Consider the following 26,897-nt stretch of genomic DNA (forward strand, 5'->3'; position numbering starts at 1 on the left):
AGATGAAGAAGAAATGTAATAACATCCATCTTGAGCAAAGATCGTTAAAAAACCTTCACATATTCCATTTTTTGCATATCTTTGATAATTCATTATCAAACACATGGAGAATCTCATTTAGAAATTAAGTTGGAGCTTTTTAAGGTTATGCATAAGTTTGAGTTTTCCAGAACCCGTGAACAGGTTGTCTTTATGACTGTGAGGATACAAGTACACCTGTAAGCCATGAACCTTTTTCTTTCGAATTCAGGGAGGTAGAGACTAGGCTGCCTAGTCTCTCATTCCCCAGGCAGGGCGGCCATGAACCCCGCCGTGGGCCCTCAGAGCTCACGTGTGGAGGGAGGAGCCACTGGGAGTCCCCTCACCTTGACAACGGAGAGCATCCCCTCGTTGGTTTGCGGGTTGGTGTGGATTTCGAAGCTCTGGCCAGGGTTTCCATTGATGATGGTGTAGGCAGCCCTCCACGCACCTGTGGTGGGGTCATCCTTGTCTTCAACTGTCAGGTTGACAATAACTCCCACAGCTCCTTCCTCAACTGTGGCTTGAAACTGCAAACAAAGCAGACGGGTACCATCACTCTTTGACCCCCCAAAAATAAATCAATAAATCAGAAGGGCCATTTACAGAACTCTTAACTGTATGCCTGGTATTGGGTACATTACCCTATCATCTCATTTAATGGTAAATAATGACAGAGGAAGATTGCAAGGGAGGACAGTGTGCCTCTTTGCTGCACCCTTCTCCTGTCAGCCGGAAGTAGACAGCCACAGGGACCCAGAGGAGGGCTGGGCCACAAGGGGGTAGAGGTGTGGGTCTCCAAGTCACAACAGGGAGGGAGCAGCCTGGTGGCCAGGAACACCTGCCTGAACTGTCAGTGAATCAGCAGCAAACTTCTATTGAGTTTGAATTACTGCTACGCAGTTTTGCTTGCCTGTGTTCCTACAGCCTTGCCTACCCTAAACAAAAAGGTGACCAGGTAAGCAGAATGCCAAGACTCATCAGTGAAGGGACTGGAACGGAATTCCCCCTGTTCAACTCCAGAACCCCTACTCGATGGTACAGTATTCTCCAATGAAGAAAGCCAGGTTCTTCCTTCCCACTCCTAGCACTCAACTGGTGTGACTTTAAAAAGCTATCTTCTAAGGAAACATATAAATCAAGTGTTTGAGGTCTTGTTGTACCTGTGTTTTTATTGTAATACATCTCAAATACTTGTTGCAAGTAGGTGAGGTAAAAATAAATCAATAAATGAAAAATTGGCTTTCCCATAGATAGAGAACTTCACAAGCTATTATTAGCACATTCTTTTAGATGGAAGCATAAAGTATTGTTTTGGTGCTTACCTCTGACACAGTACAGGTGAATAGTAATCCATTTGCAAATATTTTACAAACAGGTCATACCAATAAGCTGACAAGAAGAAGCAAGATCTTGGAATTTCAATTAGTAAGAAAGCAAATCTAGAGACAGTAAGGCGATGTCGAAAAGCCCTTGTGTTCAAAAAGAAGTAATTTGAGAAATGAGGTTTCGAAAACAGTGGCTGATTAATTGACTTGCAAATCATTAATCATAAGCCTTAATCTTGATGATTTGGGGGTGGAGAGGGGACGGGAACTAATTTGTCTATCGCACCTCAGCGAACCTGGGTGAGTTGTTTCCTTTCCATAAAAGGGGAACCGGGGAATTCTTAGAACACGCCTGCCAGGTGGAAAGTTGCTGGAGGGAGGAGGGACAGGGAGGATCCTGTCACAGGGATACAGCTCCAGGAGACAATTATTTTGGCCCAATTCCTCTGATTCTTGTTTAAGTAAGTCCTATCTTTTATCTCAAGAAAGTCATAGAATTCCCAAGCTGGAAACCTAGACTGGTGGTTCTCAGCCTTGCCTGCATATTAGAATCTCCTCAGGGGCTTAAACACACACACACACACACACACACACACACACACACACAAGCTTTAAGAAAACTAAAACAAAACCTGGGTTCTATGGTCCTATTCCAACTCAGTTGGTCTTGGGTAAGGCCTGGGATTTAGTATTTTCTAAACCTGTGGGCATAACTGATATGAAGCTCAGGGTGATATGAAGCTCGGGGTGAGAAGCATGATTGACAAGGTGCTGTCAGTGGAAGAGCCTTGTGTGTTGGTGAGGCTACCTGAGCTCTGTGTTGAGGGGCCTGCAGGAAGGAGGGCTGTATTATCTCCTGCTGTCTGCCATGTGTCCAGGAGGGTGACATGGTGGCACATGTGCTACCTATTCCTTTCAGATTACAGATGAAGATGTAGGACAGAGAGGGAAGGAAGAGGTTTATCCAAAGCTGTTTGGTGAACTGAAGGTCATATCCAAGTTTCCTGGATTCCAGTAACCTCTGCTTTCAGTAAATTCTGTTACTCATGCCCACGCAGGAGCCACATTCCTTATGCTAGTCCTTCACCCCCTGCTGTGGTCCAGACCCAGAGGACTAGTTCTCTGTCCGTACTGATCACAGCAGACCTCAGCTCGTAACCAGTTTTTGTGGCTCTTCTGATGCTTGTACCTTAGAACACCAGGTGGACAATTACTTGGGCATGGGGAGTGATAAGACTAGAGGTTGCCAGGAGCCACGAGTCGGGTAGAAGTGCTGTTACATCTTATATCTAGGTGAGAAGTTGCTTTGTCAAAGCAGGTGAGTGCCACATTGCTGAGATGAAGACGCTATGAAAACAGATCATGAGCCCTGTCTGGTGTGGCTCAGCTGGTTGAGTGTCATTTTGCAAAGCCAAAGGTTGCAGGTTCCATTCCCAGTCAGGGCACATGGCTGGATTGCACGTTTGGTCCCTGGTTGGGGCATGTACAAGAGGCAACCAATTGATGTTTCTCTCTCACATTTGATGTTTCTCTCCCTTGCTTTCTTCTTCCTTCTCCTCTCTAAAAATAAACAAAATCTTAAAAAAAAAAAGGACAGATCATGATTTGAGAAGCTGGAGATTCTATGTGCACCTGTTTTGTACACAGCTTTATCTGCAGCCTTACGCATGATGAAGGTACGCAGAAGGGACTCAGTAGATATGTGCTGAATAAATGAATGGTCTTAAATATAAGAAGTGGAACCTGGCATCACAAGCGAGGGCTGAGAGGAAATATAGAAAGATAAAGCTCTACAGGAGTGAGACTAAGAGGATCTGGCTCCGTGATGCCTGATGCTGCCTCTTCCCTGAATGTTCCAGAGAGGTAGGGAATGGGCTGATCTCTCTTGTTCTCCAGGATATCTCCACGGGGCTGCATGATGACTTGTGCGGACCTTAGGCACTCTTGCCTTGGTTGGCCCCTCCTACTATAATATTTTTTCATTGGCCTTAAAAATTTCATTTTTTCCCTGATGTGAGGAAACAATTAAAATTTTATTTGGCCCTACAAGTTTTTGGAATGTTGATTTTAGAGCCCTAGGCATTGTGTCTATGGTGCCTGATGGATGACTCAGTCCTGACTCCCGGTACATGGCATAGTGCTAGACACATGAAAGTCTGATAGCTGGACGGATGAATGGATGGATGAATGGATGACTGAATCAATGAATGAATCTGTAAAGTTAACGTTTAGGCCATGTCTAAGTAAGACAAGTCTATGCAGCTTCACCCAAGACTCCTCTTTTCATGCCTGCAGCACCCACCAAAGGGACTAACACTGAATATTTTTTAGTGTGTGAGCAAATAAATGCAAGTGGAATGAGAAAGCGGTATTTTTCCAGGAATGATCAAAGTTTGTATTGTGGCCCTAACATGTCCTCAGATGGAGCAATGTTGAAATGTAGACACATTTACTTACCGTCTACTTATCCCATCATCCACCCATCCATTACTCATTCATTCATCCATCCATCCTCATCATTCCTCATCTGTCTGTCCATCCATCCACCTTCCAGCCAGCCAGACAACACATATTTGATGAGATGGCTTCTTTGTGCCAGGCATGGTATAGTATTATGTTCTAGGGATACACTAGTAAAAAAACCAGACATGGTATATATATAATTATAAAAATGTGTTGAGTCCTGGGAAAGAAATAACCTGTAGTTCCTGGACAGCGTGTATCTTAGGGAGGTGCTGAGAGGGGGTGGGTACTTGACCCAGAATGCAGAAGGTCATTAGGAAAGAATTCCCTGGGAACTGACAGAGGAGGAGGAGGCAGGGAGTGAAAATGAGACTGAACCCTTGGCATGTGGAACGGCAGGTGCAAAGACCGGTGGCAGAGGGGGCCTGGTGCATTTGTGCAACACAGGGCAGGTGGTTGTGGCTGCAGTGCAGGGGAGGGCTGAGGAGTACTCTTTGCTATTGGACTCGAAGGAGGGTAGAGGCAGGTTATGCAAGGCCTTCTGGGCCATGGAAAGATATTTGGAGTTTACTCTGAAAGAAAGTGGAGTCTAATCAAGGAACTGGATTATGTTTAAATCTACTGAGAGAATTCAGGGGAAAAAACCCCTTTAAATATAGAAAACATTCAACACAATTATTATAGTCTTTGTTAAGACCATTATCTGATTCTTGCATAAACTATAAAGCCAGTTTCCTTGAGCATCCATTTAGAAACTCATTATTGCTTAATTAAATACTCATTGTATTAATTCTATTCAATGTTTTAACCCCATTATGTAATTCAAGAATGGAAAATTAAATAGATTAAAATGAAATAGTACGATTTTATATTTCTATAGCAATGCTCACTTTGTGATTTAAAAACAATAGACAGCCATTAATTTACCACACCAGAGAAGGAAGAAATATTTACTGTAACATTACTTCCTCTAATTAGAAAAAATAGATAAAGTTACTTTTCTGTTAAACTGTGTGGCAAATCAAACAACAGATGCAAAGTGTCTTTTTTACGTAACCAGTGCGGGCAATTGGCTTGGCATGCGCTGAGACTCACTAGCGCTCTCCTCCAAATTCAGAATGGAGTTATTTCATTCTTCTCGGACAAGAGGGGGGTGAGTTTTGTAATGGACGTTCATGAAGAGCCTGCCTGGCCTTACCACAAAGGCCACCCATCACCACGGGAAAGAGGGACTTGCATTTTATTATACACCAAGAATGAATGCTCTTTCTCATAGACAAGAGAGTTGGTCTTTAGGTTAAGGTTAACCTGAAAGATAAAAATAATGCCTAGCAGGCTAGAAAGCTGCATGTGGGGAGGAAGTGACAGAGAATGACGTTATGGGACTGGACACATGGGAGCTTGAATGCCTGAAGAATGGAGCCCAAGTTCATGAGCTGCAGACCTTCAGGTTTCAAGGAGAACTGATGCTGAACTTGAAAATCTGGGATGTAGTCACCTGGACCCCGGCTTTGGAATATTAAATGCTAGATGAGTTCCCAGAAAGTTTTATAAACAAATTTCTATTTGTGAGGATAAAAAGGTGAGGGAGAGGTCATCAGAAATTTAACTTGCAAACACTATTATGAGCCTATATTTATGTAAATGATACAGTTTTGGGGGAAAATCTAATCTGTGGCTGATAGCCTAATGGATGGGAACTGTAACAGAAATAATATTTTCAAGGACCTTGGCATATTGATTGGCATAGGGTAAGAAATACATATTTGTTAGTGATGATGATCATGATGATGATGGATTTCATTTTGTATCATATGAAATTCTTAGAAATAAATTGGAGGATATGGTTTAAACACCTGTGATTCTTTCTGTTCTCATTAGTCTGCCTTGTAATGTGTAGTATCTCATTTCTCTGAATTGGTGTGGAAGAAGCTCTTTTCTTTTCAGTTATGGTACCTGACACTCACATACTTACTTATTCTTGTGTTGCTCTAACAATAGGCCCTTCCCTGCCAAGGAACATGATGTTAGTATAGCACCCACGTTTAGAAGGGTAGAAGCTGTATTAGAATCTTGGTTTCCTTCTACCTATGATTAGAATTTACCCCAACAAAAAAGGTGCAAGAACTCAGTTTAATAATTATTCATTAAGTGTCTATTGCATGCTGGAGCATCTACCAGGCACAGCAAATACACAGCAGTAAATAAGAGGAACACCACTCTCTCCCCTCCGTGGCTTACGGCTTTACAGACTGACACATTCCCTCCCAGTGCCCCATTTCTTTACATGTTTTGACCAGCTATGACATATCCAGGCAGTTTGTTTTCTATCATTTCTCCACTGTCATACATCCAAGGCTGCACCTGTGGCCAATTAGGGAGGCTTTTATATTTAGGCATAATTTAGGTTCCAGCTAATAGTCATTTCAATAAATGGTGCTGGGTTAATTGAATATTCATGTAGAGAAAACAATGATTCTTTACCCCTACCTCATACCATACACAAAATGTGAAATGTAAAACAATAAAACTTCTCGAAGAAAACATCAGAGAATATTTTTATTCAGCCTACACTTAATGTTTATGTTCACTTTATATGTAATATTACATATAATATATTTAAAAATATAAAATGAAGTGATTACCAAGGGAAAGGGGATTGGCGGAAGGTAGAAGAGGGTAAAGGGGGGATAAATAGTGACGGAAAGAGACTTGACTTTGGATGGTGAACACTCAATAAAATATACAGATGATGTATTATAGGTTTGTATACTTGAGACCTATATAATTTATTATTAACTAGTGTCACTCCAATAGTCAATAAAAATAAAAAATATAAAATGATATAAAGATATGGAAGTGTAACTATTATGTCAGTGTACACAACATATATATTTTAATAAAATTTTAATAAATATACAGGATTCTAAATTAAGTTCAGCCTGTACCTCAAAGAAACCCTTATGTCTAGGAAGTGATTAGCAACTGAGCCCCATAAGGCTCTCTGAAGCTGTGTGGCTGAGAGCCAAGTCTGCTCATCTGCCTGACCTCGGGATGCCTGGGACCTACTGAGTCCTTCCCCACCCATTTCCTGGTGGGCCACCGTAGCTGGGCCCCAGGGTGACTGTAGGACAAAGCTGGAAGGAGAACATTCAGGAACCTGCTGGACAGTCGTGGACCCAGACACTGGTGAACATGTTTTACTTTTTCTCCACCTACTCACAACTTTCTAAGTGCTTTATTCTCATTGAAGATGAGGAGAGGTATCAAACCTTTGGTTTTCAGCACTCATGGGAGACAGTTCATACAGTGAAGGCATAAGTCAGATGCCAGAGCTAGAGCTTCCAGCAACCATGAGCATTCCTGCCCTTTCAGGCAGAGACAGCCTGGGGCTTGCCCCGCCCAGCTGTGAGCTCAGAGAGGCCCCCAACCACCCAACACCAGATCTCTCCTAAAGTGAGAGAATTATAAGTAGACATTAAATTTTAGGATCACTTTATCTAGAGAATGAAATCCCACGTGGGGATGATAATAGTGTAGATGCATGTGTGAGTCTCACAATGAGAATCTTGACCAGCACTTCATTATTGTCACTGAGAAAAAAAAAAGTGAACTAAATTGTAGTTCCAGTGGCAGAGATGATAGAATTTCTAGGTGATTGATGAGGGTTTGTTTTTCTTTTTTTTCCCTCATGATCCTTAAAGGTTTTGAGTATTTACAGTTCAGGGTGCCTGCATAATCTATAAAACATTTTGAAGGAACTATGCCTTCCTCAAGCTGCTCCTGAATAGAGTGTAAATAGGAGGTCATTTCATATCACGTGATCCTAGCTTCCTTGGTCAGGGTTGATTGGACCCAGGTGACCAATCCATTAGCCACTTCAAGAACAACCAAATGATTTCTCTAAACATTTGAACTCTGAGAAATAGAGGCTATAATCAGAGAGTGAAGGGATTTTAAACACAAAGTTTCTGAGTAGTTGGACATGAGGTAGCCATTTTTGGCCATTTGGACACTGGTGAATTATCAGATAAATGCAGTGGACATAGAGAAGCAAAAGAGTAGAGACACTGAAAGAAAAACTGAAGGAGACCTTGAGGTACTCAAAGACAAAGGACAGATTAGGAAGTGTCCTTGATCTCTGCTCCCATTCCCATAGCCATGAGGTTCCCTGTGCTTCTTGTCTGTAGGACACTCTGTGCCTGCCAATGACCTCACCTTCACTCCAGCCACCTGGAGTGGGTTTCTACCCCTTGGCACTAACAGAGCCTTGGGGAAGCTGGTCAGACGGATGCCTGCCATTCTCAGCAAGTACATGTAGTCCTTCTCATGGTGATTTGGGTTCCACAGATGTTTCCTCAAGTATATTTTTATTTTTCTCTTTCACAACTTGTTATGGAAAATTTCAAACATTTAAAAAAGCAGACAGAATAATGAACCCCAATGCCCACCATCAGGCCTCTGAGATTGCCAGCTCATGTCCCTGTGGTGTTTCATCTGCACACCCACGTCTCTCTATCTCTGTATTATTTGGAGCAAATCCCAGACATATCATGGCATCTGTGAACATTTCTGTGTGTATTTCTAAAAGATAGAGACTCTTAAGAAAACATAATTAAAGTTCCTTTTTGATCTAACTAACATTATTTTTTTCTACTGACAATTGTTGTAGTTTTCTTTTGTGCCAGATGCTTTGGTTAAAGTATTTGCATGAGAGTACCTACTAGCTGCAGTAAAGGACAGTTACAAAGGGATCTATTAGACTCCTCCAGTTAATAAACTTGCCAGTCAAGTGTGTTAAGCTACCCACCATTGCTAAACAGGTGAGGAAACGCGAAGCCAAATGTGGAGACAGTTCAACAATAATAAGGGATAGCAGCTCAACTACAAAGGAACCTGCTTGTGAGTGAAAGCACTGTCCAAGACTCGCTGGCATCCAGCAATGTGGTTCTTGATCCAGGAGAGCCAACACAAATTTCCCCTGGTCCATGGGACCCACCCACCCAGGGAAGCCCTGGGCTGGAAGGAGAATTATGTTCCTGGAGGGCTGCCCCCTGCGGTCCCACTCCAGTAAGAAGAAAGACCAAGTGTCTCCTAGCCTCCGGGCTCTACAGACACAGGGAGATGAGCCAACAGGAAAGAGAGGGAGTCAATATTCACTGCCCACTCTGGCAGGAATTGTCCCCCTTCCCTCTCAGCGCATGCTCCCTTGTGCTGATTCATTTTCCATGAGGAGTTTCCATGTGTTGGCTGCAGACACTTAGGAGGTGCTGGATACATGACTTTGGAGAAAGATGCTGTCCAACTGCTTGCTGCCCGGGGGCCCGCCCATCCACTTCCTATTGACTGTATTTTTCCTCTAGTTGGCCTTGCCTACTAAAGCTCCTCAAATCTGCCAAACACAGACACACATATTTGCAAAATTAAAAAAATGAGTTTTCAGGAAGATGAGGCTCAAATAACAACAATTGTCTTTTTCCGGACAAAACAAAACAAAAAGACACAACCCACCAAAGACTGACAAGCATTTCGTGCAGCTGGGCAGTGGTGCTTAAGCCACGTTCCTGGGAACTCCGAGTGTTTGAGAGATGGTACGGGAGTCATACCAGGGCATCACGTGTTTTTCCCCTACACAATAAAGTCTTAAACTTCTGGAAGAATCTGTAATTATATTTTATCTGTTTAGTATATTAGATTTCCTGCCTCAGATCCTGCTAAAGCAAAAGTTTTGCTGCTAGAAAGAAGTTTGAAAATCACTGCCTTAGGGACTGATGAAATAAATGTTACATTAGATGGTGAGAAAAAAAAATAAGAACGAAGGAGCAAATATGCCTACATTTTTTCCCTCTAAATGCCAGGCATGGACACTTTATTTTATCTTACATTAGCATCTCTTCTTCAGTTAAGCTTCTCTCTTTAAAAGAATGAAAGAAAAGCCAAAACACATTTGTACAGCTGACGAGATAATTGGAAATAGTTTAATTTTGAGAAGCAAAGAGATTTTCTGTACAGATACGCATTCAACCACAAACATCCGATTTTGGATGAAGAATGACATTTTTTAGGAACAATAGCATGGTCTGTTCTAAAGACTTTGGCATTTGGTTTATGCAATTCTGCAAATTTACAGGAGTGGAAAATTCAATGAGATGGGGCAAGTTCTGATCTACCTTTAACTCATGGGTAAATTCCTGATAAATTCTGTAACTTCTCTGAAGCCCAGTCCACTTATCAAAGTCATATATAGGGTATCGGGCTAGAGCAGAAGCTCTTAAAGCTGACTACACATCAGAATCCCTTGAAAATCTTCAAAAACTACTGATTATTTGGGGCCCCATACTCAAGAGATTTTTCTTGGATAGGGCCCAGGCATTTGTAGGTCTAAGACCCGCCCCCACCCATCAATGATTCTCATGAACAGCCAGGGCTGAGAACAACTGCTTGAGATGACTACTAAAGTCCCTGCTTAGTGTTATGATCAAACATTAAAAAGATCTTTGTGATCCATACCAGCTTGTGTTACATCCTAACGGGTGACTCGGTATTGGGAGCACCAAAGAATGCCACTGCTGGGGAACCCTGAGAATTCTTACAGTGCTCTGCCCAAGGAGTTCACGGGGGTTGCTAAGTAGGCCGATGGAACCCAGTCACCAATGAAACCACAGGGCTATCTCCGGGAAGTCATCTTTTTCACTACCTCAAAAGCAAATCCCGTATCCATTTAGCAGTCATCCATTTCTCTACCCCTCCCAGCCCCTGACAATCATGAATCTACCATCTGTCTCTATGGATTTGCTATTCTAGATATTTTGTACAAATGGAATCATACAACATGTAGTCTTTTCTCTCTGGCTTCTTTCACTTAGCATTATGTTTTCAAGGTTCATCCATGTTGTAGTATGTGTCAGCGTATGTTCCTTTTATGGGTGAATAGCATGCCATTTTATGGATAGGCCACACTTTATTTATCTATTCTTCTATGGATCAACATATGGGTTATTTCTAATTTAGCTGCTGTGCATAATGCTGTGGTGAACATTCATGTACAAGTTTTTGTATGGACTTAAGTTTTTATTCTCCTGGGTAGACAGCTAGGAGTGGAATTGCTGGGTCACATGGTGACTCTGTGTTTAAGGTGGCGTGGATTTAAATAACTCATCAATACATGGGCCACAGCTGCGCTGCACCTTTCAGACGCATGAAGCTGGGTACTGTTTGCTGGCTTCCCAGAACCTACTGCTTCTGGCTCCCAACGCGAGGAAAGGCAATTATTTGAGAATGAGGCATCCCTCTTTGAATGGCATGAGGGGTCCGGGGGGAGAACCACGAGAACCTTATCTCTTTTGAGGCCTCTGAGTAACCCACTTCGAGCTAGAGCAGAATTGTTTTCCCTCACTTGGGTGGGGGTATTGTGCAGGTTAATGCTGAAACAAGGCAGATCTCCCCGGAGCTCATGGAGAACAAGCTGTCCTCTTTCCTAACTGGAGACAGAACATCTTTAATCTCCTGAGCTGTAGGGAAATTGACACACTTGGTTAGGCTCCTGATGCTAACAGCCCAGTACAAATAAGGACAAGAGAAACCTTCTGCTTTCATTACAAGGGATTTGTACATATTCATACGTGGAATTGACTTACAGCTTCTAATTTATATTTAAATCCCCGTGTCTTAGTCAGAAGAAACTGCTCTAAAGCCATCATGTGTGTCTGTACCATTGATTTTTGTTTCAAATAGACCACACTGGCCCAACTGTAAATCCCATAAGCACACCCACATATTTCTTTCCAGAGGTGGCTTAAGGAATTTCTGAGAACATCTGAGTCCCACAGGGAGAAGTGGTGAATGAGACTCATTCCCTTCGGAATCGGACTTGATGAAGGTGGGGGGCAGGGAGGAAAATGATCCTCTGTCCCACCTGGGCTCTGACCCCTGGGTGGACTAACGTAATGGAAGCCTGTGTGGGGAGAGAGGGGGCCCAATGGGGCTCCTTCTTCACACCGATAAAGACGGACCAGGGAAAGTCACTCATGTTCAACACCACATTGAACTTTGTCACTTATTGGCCATGTGACCACAGGCTAGGCACTTAACCTCTCTGTTTTTGATTTTCTCATCTGCAAAATGAGAATAATTATAGCACCTGCCTCTTAGGACTGTCATGATGATTAAGTGAGACTATAACTGCTTTGATGAATGCCTGACTCATACTAAGCACCATACGCATATTGTTATAATGAACACAGACAAAACGAACCAAGAAAGAACTTTGCCGCAATGCATATCATTAAAAGGAATATGACCAAAGAAACAAACTGCCCTTTTGGGGGTCTTTTTGTTACATAGACCAGTCTCTTGCTAAATAATATTTCTGCCAGTATAAAAGTTTCCTTGTCTAAACTACTTAGAGTTGGTATCACTTATAATCAGAAGTGTTCTATCCAAGGCTTTTTTACATTGGTTGTATTTTTTAATCTAACTTGGGGTTTCTCAGCCTCAACACCATACACATTTCAGGCTGGACAATGACTTGTTGGGTACGGGCTTCTCTGTGCACTGTGAGATGTTTAGCAGCATCCCTGGCCTCTACCCAGAAGACGCCAGTAGCACCACCCAAGATATAACAATCAAAAACCTGTCCAGACAGTACCAGATATCCCAGTAGGGGGTCGGGGGAGGTGTGTGTGCGCGTGAGCGTGCGTGCAATCCTCCCTGGGTGACAATTGCTAATGCAGCTAAACCAGGTCAGGGATTCCTTACATGCATCTGCCTGTAAATAGCAGCCCACAAGCTCCCTCAGGATAAGATTTACCAGCAAGTTGGTCCTAGACTCAAGTCTCATAGGAAAACACTAAAATAGCATAATAACATTTTCTGGAGTAATTGAATCAGACATTGCCAGAAAAAACATTCAAGGGTAAAAAAGAAAGGCTATAATTATTATGAAAATTATTGTGATGTAGTTTTCATTACTCTCCAATTTTTGAATTAGCAACTGATAATCCCTTTTATAAAAGCAGAAAGGTAGTTTTCCTTGCTTTGCATTCTTCCTGACACTTGCCTGACTCCCACTTTTCAATAACCACATTTCGTGCCTGTGTGGTCAGTGGACTCAGGGGCAACAAACAGACCCGGGGGCTAGCTCCACCGCCCCTCCCAGGAGGACGGGCGCCGCAGGGGGCAGCCCTGCACCTCGGGGGCCTTCTTAATGGGCCTCGGAAGATTAGAAGGAGGCACTTTCCATTTGGTCCAGGCAGGACTGTGTTCAGACTCAAGCTTTTGGGGCAATGAAGAATTATTGTCTGTGGTCTGTTCTCCACACGCAGTTCTCTAACCTCTCGCTGCTCGAAGTGTGGTCCCTAGGTATCAGCTATGAGTGGTCAGAAAGGCAGATTCTGGGGCAGCACTCAGGAAGCCACAGGTGATTCAGCGTCATGTCAGGGTTAAGAAGAATGCTTTTGACCCCTTTTACCTATTCTCAGTGCTGACCTTGCTGCGCAACCCTCAGGGACAGAGTGACAAGCATGCAGGTCTCCTAGGCATTCAGCACAGCCAAGGCCGACTAGCTACCCCTCTCCTGGTCCTGTCCTCCGGCGAGGGGGCGAGCTCCCTCTTCTCCACAGGAACTCCATCCCCGGGGTCCCATCCCCTGGGTACTCTACTCCGGCCCTGCTCCCCCCACCCACCTGCCAACTGCTGCCTCCCCTCAAGTCTATAAGCATGTTCAAGACTCTCTAATTAAAAAACAAAACACACACGACAAAGGAAAGGGCAACTCTCAACTCTACTGCTCTCTCATCCCCTTCGCCAGAGGGGCCTGTCTCTCCTCACCTCCCATTGTGTGATTAAAGTCTTAAATATATTGAAAGTTGCCACCCAGGTTAGGGAGCACAAAAATAAGCATTATGAATTGACTTGCAATCAAGGAACAATATAATCGGTCATTGTTGAGATGTAATTACAGGAGAAAACATGCTGTTCAAGAATCTTTATCCAGTCCGACGAATGGGAGCCCAGGAGGCTTTTTCTGAAATCCACAGGCAATACGCAAGGCAGCCTGTGGCTGCTTTAACCTGGGCTGCTCCACCCGCAGGAGGGAGGACGCCAGGGGAGATGGTGAGGAGGCTGTAATTTGAATATGAAAAACAGGAGCTCTCCCAGATGTTAGGAATTTTAAGTAAACAGGTGTGGTCTTTTGGTTTGATTTTTCCCTCCCTAGTGACAGGGTGGGACAGTGGGAATTGCCAGGCAGCCTGGGAGAATGACTGGGAGTCCGAGAGAAGCGGAGGGGAGAAGGGAGAGAGGAGAGAGGAGCCACACACAGAAATAAGTAGGTACAGAGAGAGAGGAAGAGAGAGCTGGGGGGGAAGGAGGGGGAGGGCCGTGCAGAAGAAGAAGGCAGGGAAAGCTATGGATGCACTTGCAAAAAGCTAGACAGAGAAAGGGAGAGGGGAGAAACAGACAGGAGAGAGAAAGAGGAGAAATAGGATAGAAAATACAAAAATACAGAGGGTAGGAGGGTGGGGGGAGACAGAGAGTGAGCAAGATGGGCGGGGGGTGGTCTGAGGGCTTGATTTAGCTTTTTCTTAAATAAGAAAACCTGGGCAAACCAAGAGAGGTGTTCCAGCCCCTTCAGCATGCTAAGGGGCATGTGCCGGTAGAAGCTGAGAAGGGGGTTTCCACATCAGCAGAAGCCCAGGGGTTGCAGCCTCCAGTGTGGCTGTGGGGAGCAGGTGCAGATGGAGAAACTGAGGCTTCAGTGCATAAGCCCTGGACCCCTGAGAGGAAGGCACAGTGGCCGCGGCCACACCGTCGCCCACACCAGATGCTAGCAGGCCCTGGGCTCAAGGCGTTGCCTCTACATTAACTACCAATAAGTCCCATCTTTTTGTCTCAGTTTCTAAAACCAGTTTATAAGGCAAAATTAGATATGAGCAAAATGACCCTTGAAATGACCCTTGACTGACCCAAGAGAGCCCATGTGGAAGGAAGGATCCTCCAGGCCCGGGAGGGGTGCCTGCTCTTGAGACCACTTTGTGGATAGAAATCCATGCGTGACTCCGAGAACACGCAGCCAGGCTTGTATAAGCTAAATGTCTGCATGGTGAGTGTCTGTGTTTCGCTACCACCACACAGGTCCTTTCTAGGTGTGGGTTTGTTTTCTCTTAAGTCATCTTTTTGTCGCCTTTACAAAATCCTGAATCCAAAACACTTTTTGATGGACTATTTAAGGAGGGGCTGTGAATCCGGGGACCAACCAGAACCTGTGGTCACTAGCTTCCAGTTCCCTTATGTGAAGTTCGGTTCATAGGCACCTCAGAGGGCCCGGCCTCAGCCAGGGAACTGTGACAGGGGCCAGGGCAGGGCGGGCGGCTGTGAACTCCTGGGCCCAGGTGGGCCGCGCAGCCAACGGGACGCCTGAACCGAATCTCTTCCAATTTGGGTGTGGGGTTCCCATAAACATGCAGCTGAAACAGAACCTTGTTAATGCCACCACTCTGGACAACGCGTAGTCTTCACGTGGCACAGACGTTATGGTTGTTGAGGATGGAAAGATGGGCTATTCCTGGGGATTCGCATTGCAGGTGTCCTGAACATGGAGAAGCCCGTTGCTGTGTCTTCTCTGTGAATCACGGCAACTTCTGAAGGAAACAGCGTCCCTTGGCCATTAGGTTGCAAGGAAGCTCATAAGCACCTTGACACAACACACACACTCACACATATGTGCATATACACACATGTGTGTACACACACGCACAGAAGGGAGTGTTTTCAAAGTGAGTCAGCAACTAGCACCATTGCTATGGTAACGGTAGTGAAAGAGGAAGAAAGGTTCACAAACAAAAAGGTAAGCTTCCTTCTGTCACTTGCGCAACCCTACACATTCTCCAGTCAGGGCGTGGGTGGGAGGTTAGTATAATTTAAGCCCCACGGACGAGAGGGTGCCTGAAGTCACAGCAGTGACGTATAGACCTCCCAGGGAGAAAAGAAAATGACACCCGCCTGTAGCCAGCGAGTTGCAGGGAACATCATTCAGTAAAGGTGGTAGGTGGGTGCTACCTGCTTCTGATGTAACAAGCAGCTGGAAAAGAGGTCACGGGAGTGGGTCTCATGGCCTCACAGTTGCTGGAAGAGGGTTCAGGATGGGGATCTGGCTGAATTGAGCAAACTCAAACAGTAGGGTGCAGACTCGCCTGTGTTCTGAAGAGATCCATGCTCTGCCATCTAAAAGCAGCAAAGTGCTTATTATTGGAATGGTAACAATAAAGCTAACATTGCACGCTCCCTCCATGTCATGTCCTGAGCTGTTTGTCTACCCAGTGAGGTAGGTCCTATTATGAGTTCCAACTTGTAGATGAGAAAACTGAGGCATAGAGAAGCCCAGTCACTTGCCTAGGGTGGCAGTCAGGAAGGGAGAGACAGGATTCGCACCATGACTGGCCTGTCTAGAGCAGCGGTGTTCAGCCTTTTCCATCTCATGGCGCACATAGACTAGTGCTAGAATTCTGCTGGACGGCCAAAAACATACTTTATGCCAATCTGACAAAAAAAAAAAAAAATAGGTATAATTTCGACTTATTCAACCAGATGGCCATTGTTGTGTTGGCTGATGTCATTTTTTTATTTGATAATTTAATGGAAAAGTGGTCAGTGCCCATGACTAACTAGGTATTGCATGTTTGAACGATTCTTGGGGCACATCGGTTGTGTGCGCTGCCCTCTATTTGTTGTGTGGGGTTTCCGCAGCCGATCTGGCATTCCCGGGGGCACCAGGAGAAAGTATCACGCCCTCGCCCCTCACGGGTCCAGTCTGCACAACACCAAGCCTTCTCCCACGGGGAGCAAGTCAGCAACAGGCATCCCCCCGGGTTATGTGGCTGTGGCTTAAGAACAGGAAAGGATATGCCATCAATTTTCTAAGTAACGGCCAGAAGATTTTTAACTCATTTTTGCCTCCCTTCTCCTTGGGTATGATGGGGAGAGGGTCCTTTTGACTTCCTAATTTATTATCCCCGTCGTCCAAGCACAGCCATCTGTGCGGAACTTATAGGAAGTGAAGCCATCTTCTGTTTTGCCTGTCCTTTCCCACGCACCCACGCTCCCACTGCATCGCCACCAATAGGCCACGTGCCAGGGCTGGCGCGTTCTGTTCATGTGCCTGTCTAGAGGTCAGCACAAGTGCTCCAGGGAATGGGCAGGGGCAAGAGGAGGTGACTGTCCATCACCTACAGGGGACTTCCCTACAGGGGCCTTTGGGATGCCACGCCTGAGTGGGGGGTACTTGGATGCAGTAGCCCTTTCGATACAGGGATGGTTAGAGGATTTGGGAGTAGCTGAGGGGTGGGGAAGGTGTAGAAGGAAGCTCAAGAATCAGATTAGTTTGAAGAGTGAGAGCTTGTGCGTTGGGGTCCAAACAGACGAGAGCTTAGAATATCTAGCCCCTTCCCCATGATCATTAGCCCCTGGATCCCGGATGACCAGCAAGCTCTGCGGCACCCTTTGCATCTGCTCCTGCTGGCCCCGTCACACCTCGGCCTTTGGCGCCTTCTCTCAGGGGCTTCCACTGCAGGGTCGGGTCCACACCCACGGAGCACGGAGCACAGTAACCACTACAAACAGTGTGGCCCTTGGGATCCCACGGCCCTAGGGCCCGCCCTCCAGATATGAGGCCTTTCCCAGGTCTAGAATGCCACCCCGCTGTGCGCCTGAGTGCCAGGTGCTTCCCTGGACATGAACCTTAGCCTCTGTGCACCCACTGGCACCCATGTGCGGTGGGCCAGGCTTTCCTCCGTTGTCAGCTGGGAGTCTATGCAAGCGCAGATGCCCGCCTAGCTGAGGGATGGAAAGGGTAAAGGTAATTTAAAAGTACTTTTGATCATATTACAAAAGGGACTGCATAATGCAATTTAAGATGCTCACACTTTTTGCACCATGTATCCCACTTGCAAGAGTACGTCCTACAAAAAAGCCTCATACCTGTGCATGAAAATATACATTTAAACATCATTATTGCTGTGATGTTTATAAAATGAGAAACTGGGAACCACCAACACGTCCATCGATAGGGAATTGGTCAAACTGTGGAATGCCTATGAAACATGACATGATACAGAGCAATTAAAATGAATGAGGTAGTTAATTTTTTCTCATTATTGACCAGAAGGGAAGTCTATTCTGTGGGATGATGCAAACACCTAGGGTTTACTTAGTAGAAATAAAATGTGCCAAGTTAATGAAATCAGGAGGAAGTGGGCCATTCAAGGGGCTCATCTGAAGGCAGAGCTGAGATAAAGAGGAGATTCCAGAATCTTTAAGTTCCTAGACAAGGACACAGAGGGAATTCACCCGGCTGCTGTGAGCACGTCAGGAGTGGGGGTGGGCACTAGTGCAGGGCTCTTCAGCGGGCTCTGCCGCCCAGCTGTCCTGGTTAAAGCCTCCTCCTCAAGTTCAAGGTAAGAAATTGACACGAGCCATCTGAAAGTTCAGCAAACAGGGTCTGGGGGTTAGATAACATCTTTCTGCAGGGCTCCCACCTAGAGAAGGGGTGGGTGGAGTTGGTGGTGGGTGGGTGGCTGGGAGGTGGACAAAGGGTAAGGTCAATTCGAATCGTATGTGAAGGCTGTGTCAACTCTGGGAGGCTGCTGACCTGCACAAGATCGCCACTCATCTAAGTAAACAAAGGAGTTGTGATACCCCAGGTCTCATTCACTGCGGCTGGAAGGAGCCTTGGGCTTGGAGAGGGCGGAACCCACTCTCGTGATGGCTTCTGAAACTTGTCTTGAATTACTAACATTGTGGAGGGTTTCTCTGGCCGTTGCTGCCACTAAGAAAGGCCAAGATCACCCAAAGCAGGTAGCAAAAGCATAAATAAAAATAACAGCAACAACAGCCTATAGTTACAAGTGATTACTACGTGGCAGGCATTGGGCCGAAACTCCTTACATGCATTATAGCCTTTAATCCTCACCACAGCCTGAGGAAATAAGGAGTATTACTTCTCCCACTTTATAGATCAGGACAAAGATATAAATCATAATAAACTGCAACACAGTATGCATAACGCGATCCCATCTTTGTAAATAAAAAGTAGGAACTTCATAGATGTGAAGGTAAACAACACCTGGAGAAGTTTAACTAAAATGTTACCATTGGTCATCTCTCGGGTGAGTGGAGAGAGCTGGCAACTTATCTGACGTGTTAATCTTTTGCTTTTACAATGGAAATGAATTATGCTTTAATAAAAAAAAATCATTTTGGAGGGAATAAAATGCTCTTGAGTTCCAAGTACATTTAAAATTAAATTGTTTTCTAACATGCTTCAGCAAAAGAACAATAAAGTGGGAGGAATCACTCTACTTGATGTTAAGCCTTGCTACGTAGCTACAGGAATGAAGACAGCGTGCTGCTGGTGGAAGGAAAGACATACAGATCCATGGAACAGAACAGAAAACCAGACGTAGGCCCACACAAATATGCCCAAATGATCACCGAGAGCAATTCAATGAAAGATTGACAGGCTTTTCAAAAAATGGTGCCGGCGCAGCCGCACATCAACCTGAACCTCATGTCTTAGTACAAAAATTAGCTCATACATGGGTCATGGGCTTAAATGTAAAACATTAAATTATAAAACTTATAGAAGAAACATAGGAGAAAGTCTTCAGGACTGAGCACTAGTGCTGACATCAAAAACAAAATTTGTATTAAAAAAGGAATGATAAATTGGACTTTACCAAAAGTAAACACATTTGCTCTGTGAGAGACACTATTAAAAGGATAAAATAATAAGCCCCAGATGGAGAGACATATATGCAAGCCATGTCTCTGACAAAGGACTTGTGTATATAAAGTATGCAAACAACTCTCAAAACTGAACAGTAAAAATACACTCTAATTAGAAAATATTTTTCAATACCCCCAACCAACATACACAATGGGACAATTCTGAGGTTCTTAGCCAATAAAATTAACCCTGGTGCAGCCTTTATTCACCCAAGAGAGATGGGATATCTCTTCATTAGGTTCAGTAATGGGGGTTCTAAGGTGACAAAGTATCGCCATCCATGGCTCTCCTTAAAGATAATTTCTAACTTGTCCAAGACAAAAGCTGTAACCTGGGCATTTTATATAACCTCATTAACCCCCAGCTTCCTGATCTTGACCTGGAGGGAGGAGTAGAGCCCACCTCATAAGGAGATAATGAGAATTAAATGCAGTAATGCACACAGAGCACTGTGTCCATGATCCTGCACAAAGCTACTGGCCGTTGTCATCAACGTCCACATTTCACAGGTGCGAAGACTGAGGCCAAAAGAATTAAGGACCTTGATTCCAAGACCTGGTGAGTGATGCAGATGGGACTAAAGCTAAAAGTCATCTGATACCCAAACCATCTCCACACATCACCCACCCTGCCTTCTGAATAAAGGAACTCAGATACGAAACTAGGATTCTGAGGTAATAAAAACAGTCCATCTAGTCAAACCGACGGTGTGAACAGAGAGACAACTGGGAATCAGACAAATTAAGCCCTTCTCCCGCTTGTCTCCTCCCTGGATTCCATCCTCTGAGACTCCATGGGTCAAAATAATTGGGTTTGCTATTTTTAAAAACCCTGTACTCTCAAACTATCCCATTCCTGTCAGCAGCATTTGCTTCCTTGATGGAGTTTCAAAGTCCCAAAGCAGCCTTGTATGGACAGCTTATGTTATTACTTTGCCCGCCTGGTGAATGATACTTTTAAATCTTTTTGGGGGGCCTGGGATCCACGACCTTGACACATGGTTTGGTCAAGCGGAGATGAAGGAATTGCCTGGGGCCCCATATCACTCAACAGCCTACAAAGCAGCAACATGGTTGCTTTAATCAGGGGGCTATTGACAATGTACACAAATAGAACTCTGCCAGGAGCTGTTATGGGTCACTGAGGCTGGCTCCCCTCAACAATATTTTATTGTGCGAATGCAGACGAATGGCACTCCAATGGCTCCCGAGGAGCCATCTCGCCGCCTATCTCGACGTGCCTTTTCCTCTTTGCTTCCCTCCCAAAGTGTTACTGCTCTTTGGGGAACTTGCCCTGTTGACACTGTCCACGTGAAGCTACATCTCTGCTAAATGAAAGAACTCCATCATTTTTATGCCAGAGTTCCAGACAGCAGGAGAACCTACCTTCCCCTACCCAAATGTCGCATGGGAAGAGATAAGCCATGTTTGAAATTACAGGATGGTCATAGAGCTCAAGCAAATGAAGTTAACATGATGTTTTTCTCCAGGCAACAGGGCCAGGAGAAGAAAAAAAAGAAAACCCACAGAATCTTATTAAAGCTCTAAACCCAAGACGCATTTATAAATGCAAAGCAGATTTCCATGTCAACCTAGAAACTCAGGCAAGCTTTACTGCCCAGTTATGGCAGAATCTCACAGAATTCTTCAAGGTGCAGAGTTCTCTCAGATAACCTGAGAACTTCATTCTGTATCCTTCCAACTTACACTCATTGATTTCATTTCCTGGGTACAAAACGCTTTCCTTATGTTTTCCTTGAACCATGCGAGCAAACGGCCAGGACTGAGGAAGGCGGGCGCTCTCTAGCTCTGCCCCAGCTGTTACTGGGCAGGGATGTGCCTCCAGGAAGCTTTAATCATCACCACGGCCCCTTCATTGAGTCACACGCCAGGCACCCCACTGAGATGCTCTATTTCATTTAATCTTTATTACACGGTGGATACATTTATCTCCTTTATTAAATAAATAAACAAACCAGATCTCAGAGAAGTTAAGTAATGTATCTAAGCTCACACAGCCAGAAAAATGGCAGTGCAGCGATCTAAAGCAGATCTGAGATTAACACTGGCTCTTCCGAGCTTGGCCAAATGTCCATTTACAATGCCGGTTAGATAACAGGCAGCGCATGGAATTCAGCGTGATCTGAGGGTCCTATAAAAGATGGGAGCTAAAATACATTTCAGTGATTGACACTGCTTTTCAGTGTTGACGGTCCAAGAATCTCTTCAGTGCCTGGTCTGCCCTGAGAGATTCAAGACTTGTCTCGCAAGCCCCGCCCCCTGAAGCTCACGGGTCAGCTCACGTGACTCGCTTGTCAATCTCCCACAAAGATGGCGGAGGAGTTTTCCAATTGGATGTTGGGCTGTTCCGCTGTCTTGCTCTCGCTGAATAGCCTTGAAGAGATGGGATTTAAATTGTGTCGAGGATATTAGTCTAAAGTGAATGAAGTGGAGAGTAGACTTCTCCTTTGTGTCCCCAGAGTGATAAATGAGGAAGTGTAATTTTTTTTCCAAGGCAAAGAAAATGGGAAACCAACGTGGATTTCAGACACATGAGAAATAGCTTATGAATTTAGATGATAGCTCGGCAGAAATAAATTGTACATCTGTTCATTCATTTTAATAAAGTGGAGAGATGGCACGCTGCTGGAGCCCTTGGAGAACCCTGGGTTTTTAAAATTATGGTCCTATAATAGTAGCATTAAAATTTGTAATGCAGCCAGTGGTTTCTGAATTGGAGGGAAAATTCATTTATAAAATAAAAGTTCAGACTTTGGAATGTAAATGGGAAAATGCAATTTTTCTTGGCCAGATATGAATTAGTCCTGGGAGGGTACTGCAACATCTTGACCATAAAATATATTTTTAAAATCTTATAAATCTTATAAGAAAGTTTTCAGACTGCTGACAAAACTTCTTTGAGCAATCTCTATTTAGGTAAATTGCTGGTATGAAACATCCGGTAAACTGGCTTTATTGCTGCCTTGATCTTGGTCCTTCTTGTACAAGGGCAATTATAGATTAATATTTACATTTGAAATGAGTCTAGTCTGTTAAAAATACAAAAATTATTTTACTCACCAGTAGAAATGTACGGGAGAGAATTTTTAAAGACCAGCAATTGCCAGTTACTATGAAAACGTACTCATTCAGCAAATAGTATTTTCTTATTACATGTGAGCCTTATACTTGATATTGGGGAAAATACAACAATCCTGATTGTAGGTTTCCTGCTGATTTTAAAACCCAGAGAATTATTAAAATTTCTTCAAAATAAGCATTAGGCCCATGAAAAGCTTTTAGGCGGAGTAAGCAATTTCAATTTTATTTCACAAATTGGCACTCAAGTTTTCAGGTGGGAGAGAAGTATAAATGAGTCTGCTGTGCAGCTGGCCATGGGCAACACAGGGCAGGTGAGGAAAACCCCAGGATGCCTCGAACCGACTTTATTTGCCTCCTGATGAAACAGAATGGATAGAAGTGACACTTCAACCTATACTCCTGAAGATAAAGAAATGCAGATCATGAAGAGGTTGTGTTTAGTCTTAGAATTGAGGGCAATTAGCTATTGTCAAATGTCAGCTTTTGTTCAAAGATGTGACATTCTCCCCAGGCTTGTGGGAATGCAGACAGTATCTCATGAGGTCACATGGATAAGAGGTTTGGGATCTGACTTATCAATGGAGACAACAGAGATGGGACAAAGGCAAAAAATAAGCGTGTGGGAAGGCTGATGGTGTGGGAGTTGGCCAGATGAAGGAAAAGAGTTCAGAAAGTTTTGCAGTTAACGTCTTTTGTTACCCAGTGCTTAGAATTGGAGCTCATTAGGTCAGAGGCCTCCTGGGAATTCTGTTTATCTCTATGCTGATCTATGTCTAGTTTCTTAAGCTGCATTGCTGGAAGTGAGTTTACTGGATCAGTGAATAGGAATCTTTTTAAGGTTTGTGGTAGTATATGGATCCAGGCTCTACTCTTGAATTCACTTTAAATTAGAAATAGGGGTCAAAGTTATCTGCTGAGAAAGAGAGATGGACAAAAGAGAATTTTGAAGCGAGCAGGGAAGGTTGAAGTCAGCCACCAAGTTGGTAGCAAAAGGGGATATTTAGAGTTAAATAGAAAAAAAGGAAGATTCCACTTCCACATAGGCTAAAAAAACCATATGTCTATGGCTTGCATTCAAGTACCATCAGTTGATTCACTCATCTTTAAATTCCCCTATCTCAGTGCCTGGCTTGTGATACGTGCTTAATTAAGGCTCATGGACTATCTGAGTGTCAGCCACATTCTAAACGCTTTCAGATCCCTCATGCAATTCTCTCTCCTGCATGATGTCTGGGCACCACAATTACAATCATTATTCACAGAAAGTCCCCAGGACAGATCCATATCTTAACACATCCAAATGGCTGGTGGTTTCCCTGTGTTCCTTGGGCCTCTGGCATTGAGTCTGGCCTCAACACAGTTGCTAAGATGGAAAATATGAAACAGCCACACACTGCGTGACAAAATCAGCTAAAGAAATAAAAAAATGCCCAGGAATAAGAAACAAATCTGTTCCCTCGCATGTTACCTGTGGCAGAACTGCTCCGAGGGAAAGGCCCTTGATTAACCTGACTTAGAGATGCTACATTTTCTGTCCCATCTCAGTCATACGATCACTCGTGTTTGTCTCCCACTGCCCCACAAGTGCCGGCTGGCCTTGTCTTTTCTGATTTACAGGCTCTTGGGCTGAGTTGCCTCCTGGGGAAAGCCCCAGACCTCCCCTACAGAAGTGCAGGACCCCAGGAGCTGACAGCAGCTGAGCCCTGGGGGAAAGCGGGCCAGCTGTGAGCCACCTTAGTAACAAGTGAATAACACCCACCAGTTTTTCAAAGCAAAAGTGGAAATTGCCGAGAGAAGATAACTTATTTTCTTCAGGTCCCAGAGGTAAAATAACAAATCCCAGGACAGGCACAGAAGTAGACAGTCCTGTCACAGTGAAATCAAGTAATGGGCCCCCTCTCAGCATGGAATCTTGTTAGTCATAGTCGCTGGCAGGTAGAAGGGGGACGGAGAGAAAGAATCTGCCAAATATAAATAATGTCTCTCCCACTGTACAGGGTGTGGAAGGGCATCCTTTAAAGACATGCACTTCTGGGGCTTCCAAACTCAGGAGCCAATAAACCAGTGTGTGGGAATTAAGTATCTCCTGAGACCATGGATCTTTCAAGAGAACACAGGCTCCTCATTTTGGCTTAAAGCATGCATGCTTTATTTAGGTTTTTATTTAGGTGAGGAATGGGGAAAATGATAATTTATATACAGTGGTGTGTTGGTATATGTTTGACAACTGGCTTTTTGGGAAAAAAAAGCCCTGGTTTGTAGCTTGTGCCAACTTTTCTGGTGTAAATGACCCCACCATGGCTGATTTTGAGCTACCAACACGATGTTATCACACACCGACTTGGGAGTAGATGTGATTAATCAGCTCTTGCGAAGCTAGTGCAAGGTGCCCCCAGCACACCCCCGCTATGACAACCAGACTAAGGTACCTGATCACTTTCATCCAGGTTCTGGAATAGATGGCAATGTAGCTCCAATCAGTGGGCATCCCTTTCCCCCTCAGCACACTTGTGCATACTGTGCTGTGCTCTGACCAGAACGAGTATCCGAGTATCACATCTCTTCATTTGGCAAAGCCCTTTCTTTGGGAAACCATCTCACCCCACTTCTTGGGGTCCCATTGGTGCTGTCAACCACAGGCCTCACTTTTTCTTCCTCAAGCCTGGGGTGGGCCAATTATCTCATCATTCCCTGGCCCTTGGTTTCTGGTCTGAGGTAGCTTTATGACCTAGTACAACCAATCAAAGTCTTTCTGTGAGATTAGTGTTTGCATCTGGGCAAGAGGGTATGCATGTCTTCCTTTTTACATAAGCCATGGGGCCATTACCTTACAGCCACCAGAGGCCATCTTACCTCACAGAAGAGAGAGCCTACTAGGGAATAAAGCCAACACCGAGAGACAAGCACAGCCAAGAGATGGAGTGGCATATAAAGAGCATTCGGATGATGCTGTCTGAGCCCTGGAGGCCGCACATCTGAAGCCAGAAAGCCCTTAGACTTCCCAGTGATGAGTACCAACGCATTCTGCAGTGATGAGCATCGATGCATTCCCCAATGACCAGTACCAACACAATGCCCAGTGACTAGTATCAGTGCAATTCCCCATAATGACTACCAGTGCATTCCCTAGTGATGAGTACAAGTGCAATGCCCTGTGATGGTACTAACGTAATGCCCAGTGATGAGTACCAGTCCTTTCCAAGACTTGTTCATGCTAGTTCAAAGTGGGTTTCTGCCTTCAACAACAGAATGAGCACAAGCTGTTGCTCTTTAACTCGGGAGAAACTACAAGCAGATTTTCTTGAGGAAGAGTAAGCCTCTAGTGTCAGCCTTACTCTAATTGATTTATTTTTTTCAATTTCCCAGAGTTGAATGAAAAGAGATATTTTGACCATTTTTATATGAGGCGGTACAGGCGGTCAGTTCGGTTCCCTGGGGTTTGTTGAGGCTTTCCTCTGAGTGACAGGGTTCGGCGCCCATCACGCGGGAGGCCAGTGCTTGGCTGTTGTGAACCAGGCAGCTAACCCGTTCTGGCTGTGACATACAGGTTTACAGCGCCGAACGGAACCCTTGTTAAACCCTGCATCCAGGGGCGATTAGAAAGGCATCTGTTCTGTTTGCCAAGCTGCCGGGAAAGGGTGCTGTTTGTTGGGTTTGATTTAATGCAGCAAATATTCTTTGGGCTCCCTCTGTGTCCACCACTCTGTGACCAAAGGGGAAGACTGTGACAAATGAAGTTGTGTCTGCCCTCAGGGAGCGCCGGTCTGAAGGAGGCAGAAATGGATACTTATAGTGCTGATCCAGTGCATGCTAGGAAGAGTACTGTGACTGAGACAGGGACAAAATGCTGGAGAAGCACAGGCCATAGAAAGCCAGTTAATTCTGACTGGGGGATTCAGGGGAGCTTGAGGGGACTGCTTGGCTTCCTGAAGTCTGTCACTGTCACTGGGGGCACAGAGGGTAGGCCCCCTCTCGTGCCCATCTTGGGCTTACGGTGCACATGGTAGCCCCCAGTTCCTCCTATCTGCCTCTCAAACACTCCTGGTGTGACTCAGGGCATCTGCACATAGTGCGTTGTGCTCTGACCAGAATGAGTATCCTAGCACCACCTCTCTTCATTTAGCAAAGCCAAGACTTAAAGGATGAATTTGCCTTTCCAGATCCCAGACTAGATCTGTTTTCCTTAGGTCATGTTCCCGCAGCTCT

The 26,897-nt window shown here is 44.7% G+C and overlaps 1 protein-coding gene across 3 annotated transcripts in view; it reads right to left on the reverse strand.

Annotated features, from left to right (window-relative positions):
• Window positions 1-26,897, reverse strand: part of CDH13 (cadherin 13) — a 983,248-nt gene that overhangs the window by 96,814 nt on the left and 859,537 nt on the right. For all 3 annotated transcript variants that reach the window (XM_054579129.1, XM_054579128.1, XM_054579130.1), the window contains one exon: window positions 366-548. In XM_054579129.1, coding sequence (XP_054435104.1) covers window positions 366-548 — 183 coding nt within the window. The remainder of the gene's footprint in view (window positions 1-365; window positions 549-26,897) is intronic.

The sequence above is a fragment of the Pteronotus mesoamericanus genome, unplaced genomic scaffold (genome assembly GCF_021234165.1).
Source record: "Pteronotus mesoamericanus isolate MK-2021 breed Mesoamerican mustached bat unplaced genomic scaffold, CSHL_Meso_final contig_52, whole genome shotgun sequence".
NCBI classification, from domain to species: domain Eukaryota; kingdom Metazoa; phylum Chordata; class Mammalia; order Chiroptera; family Mormoopidae; genus Pteronotus; species Pteronotus mesoamericanus.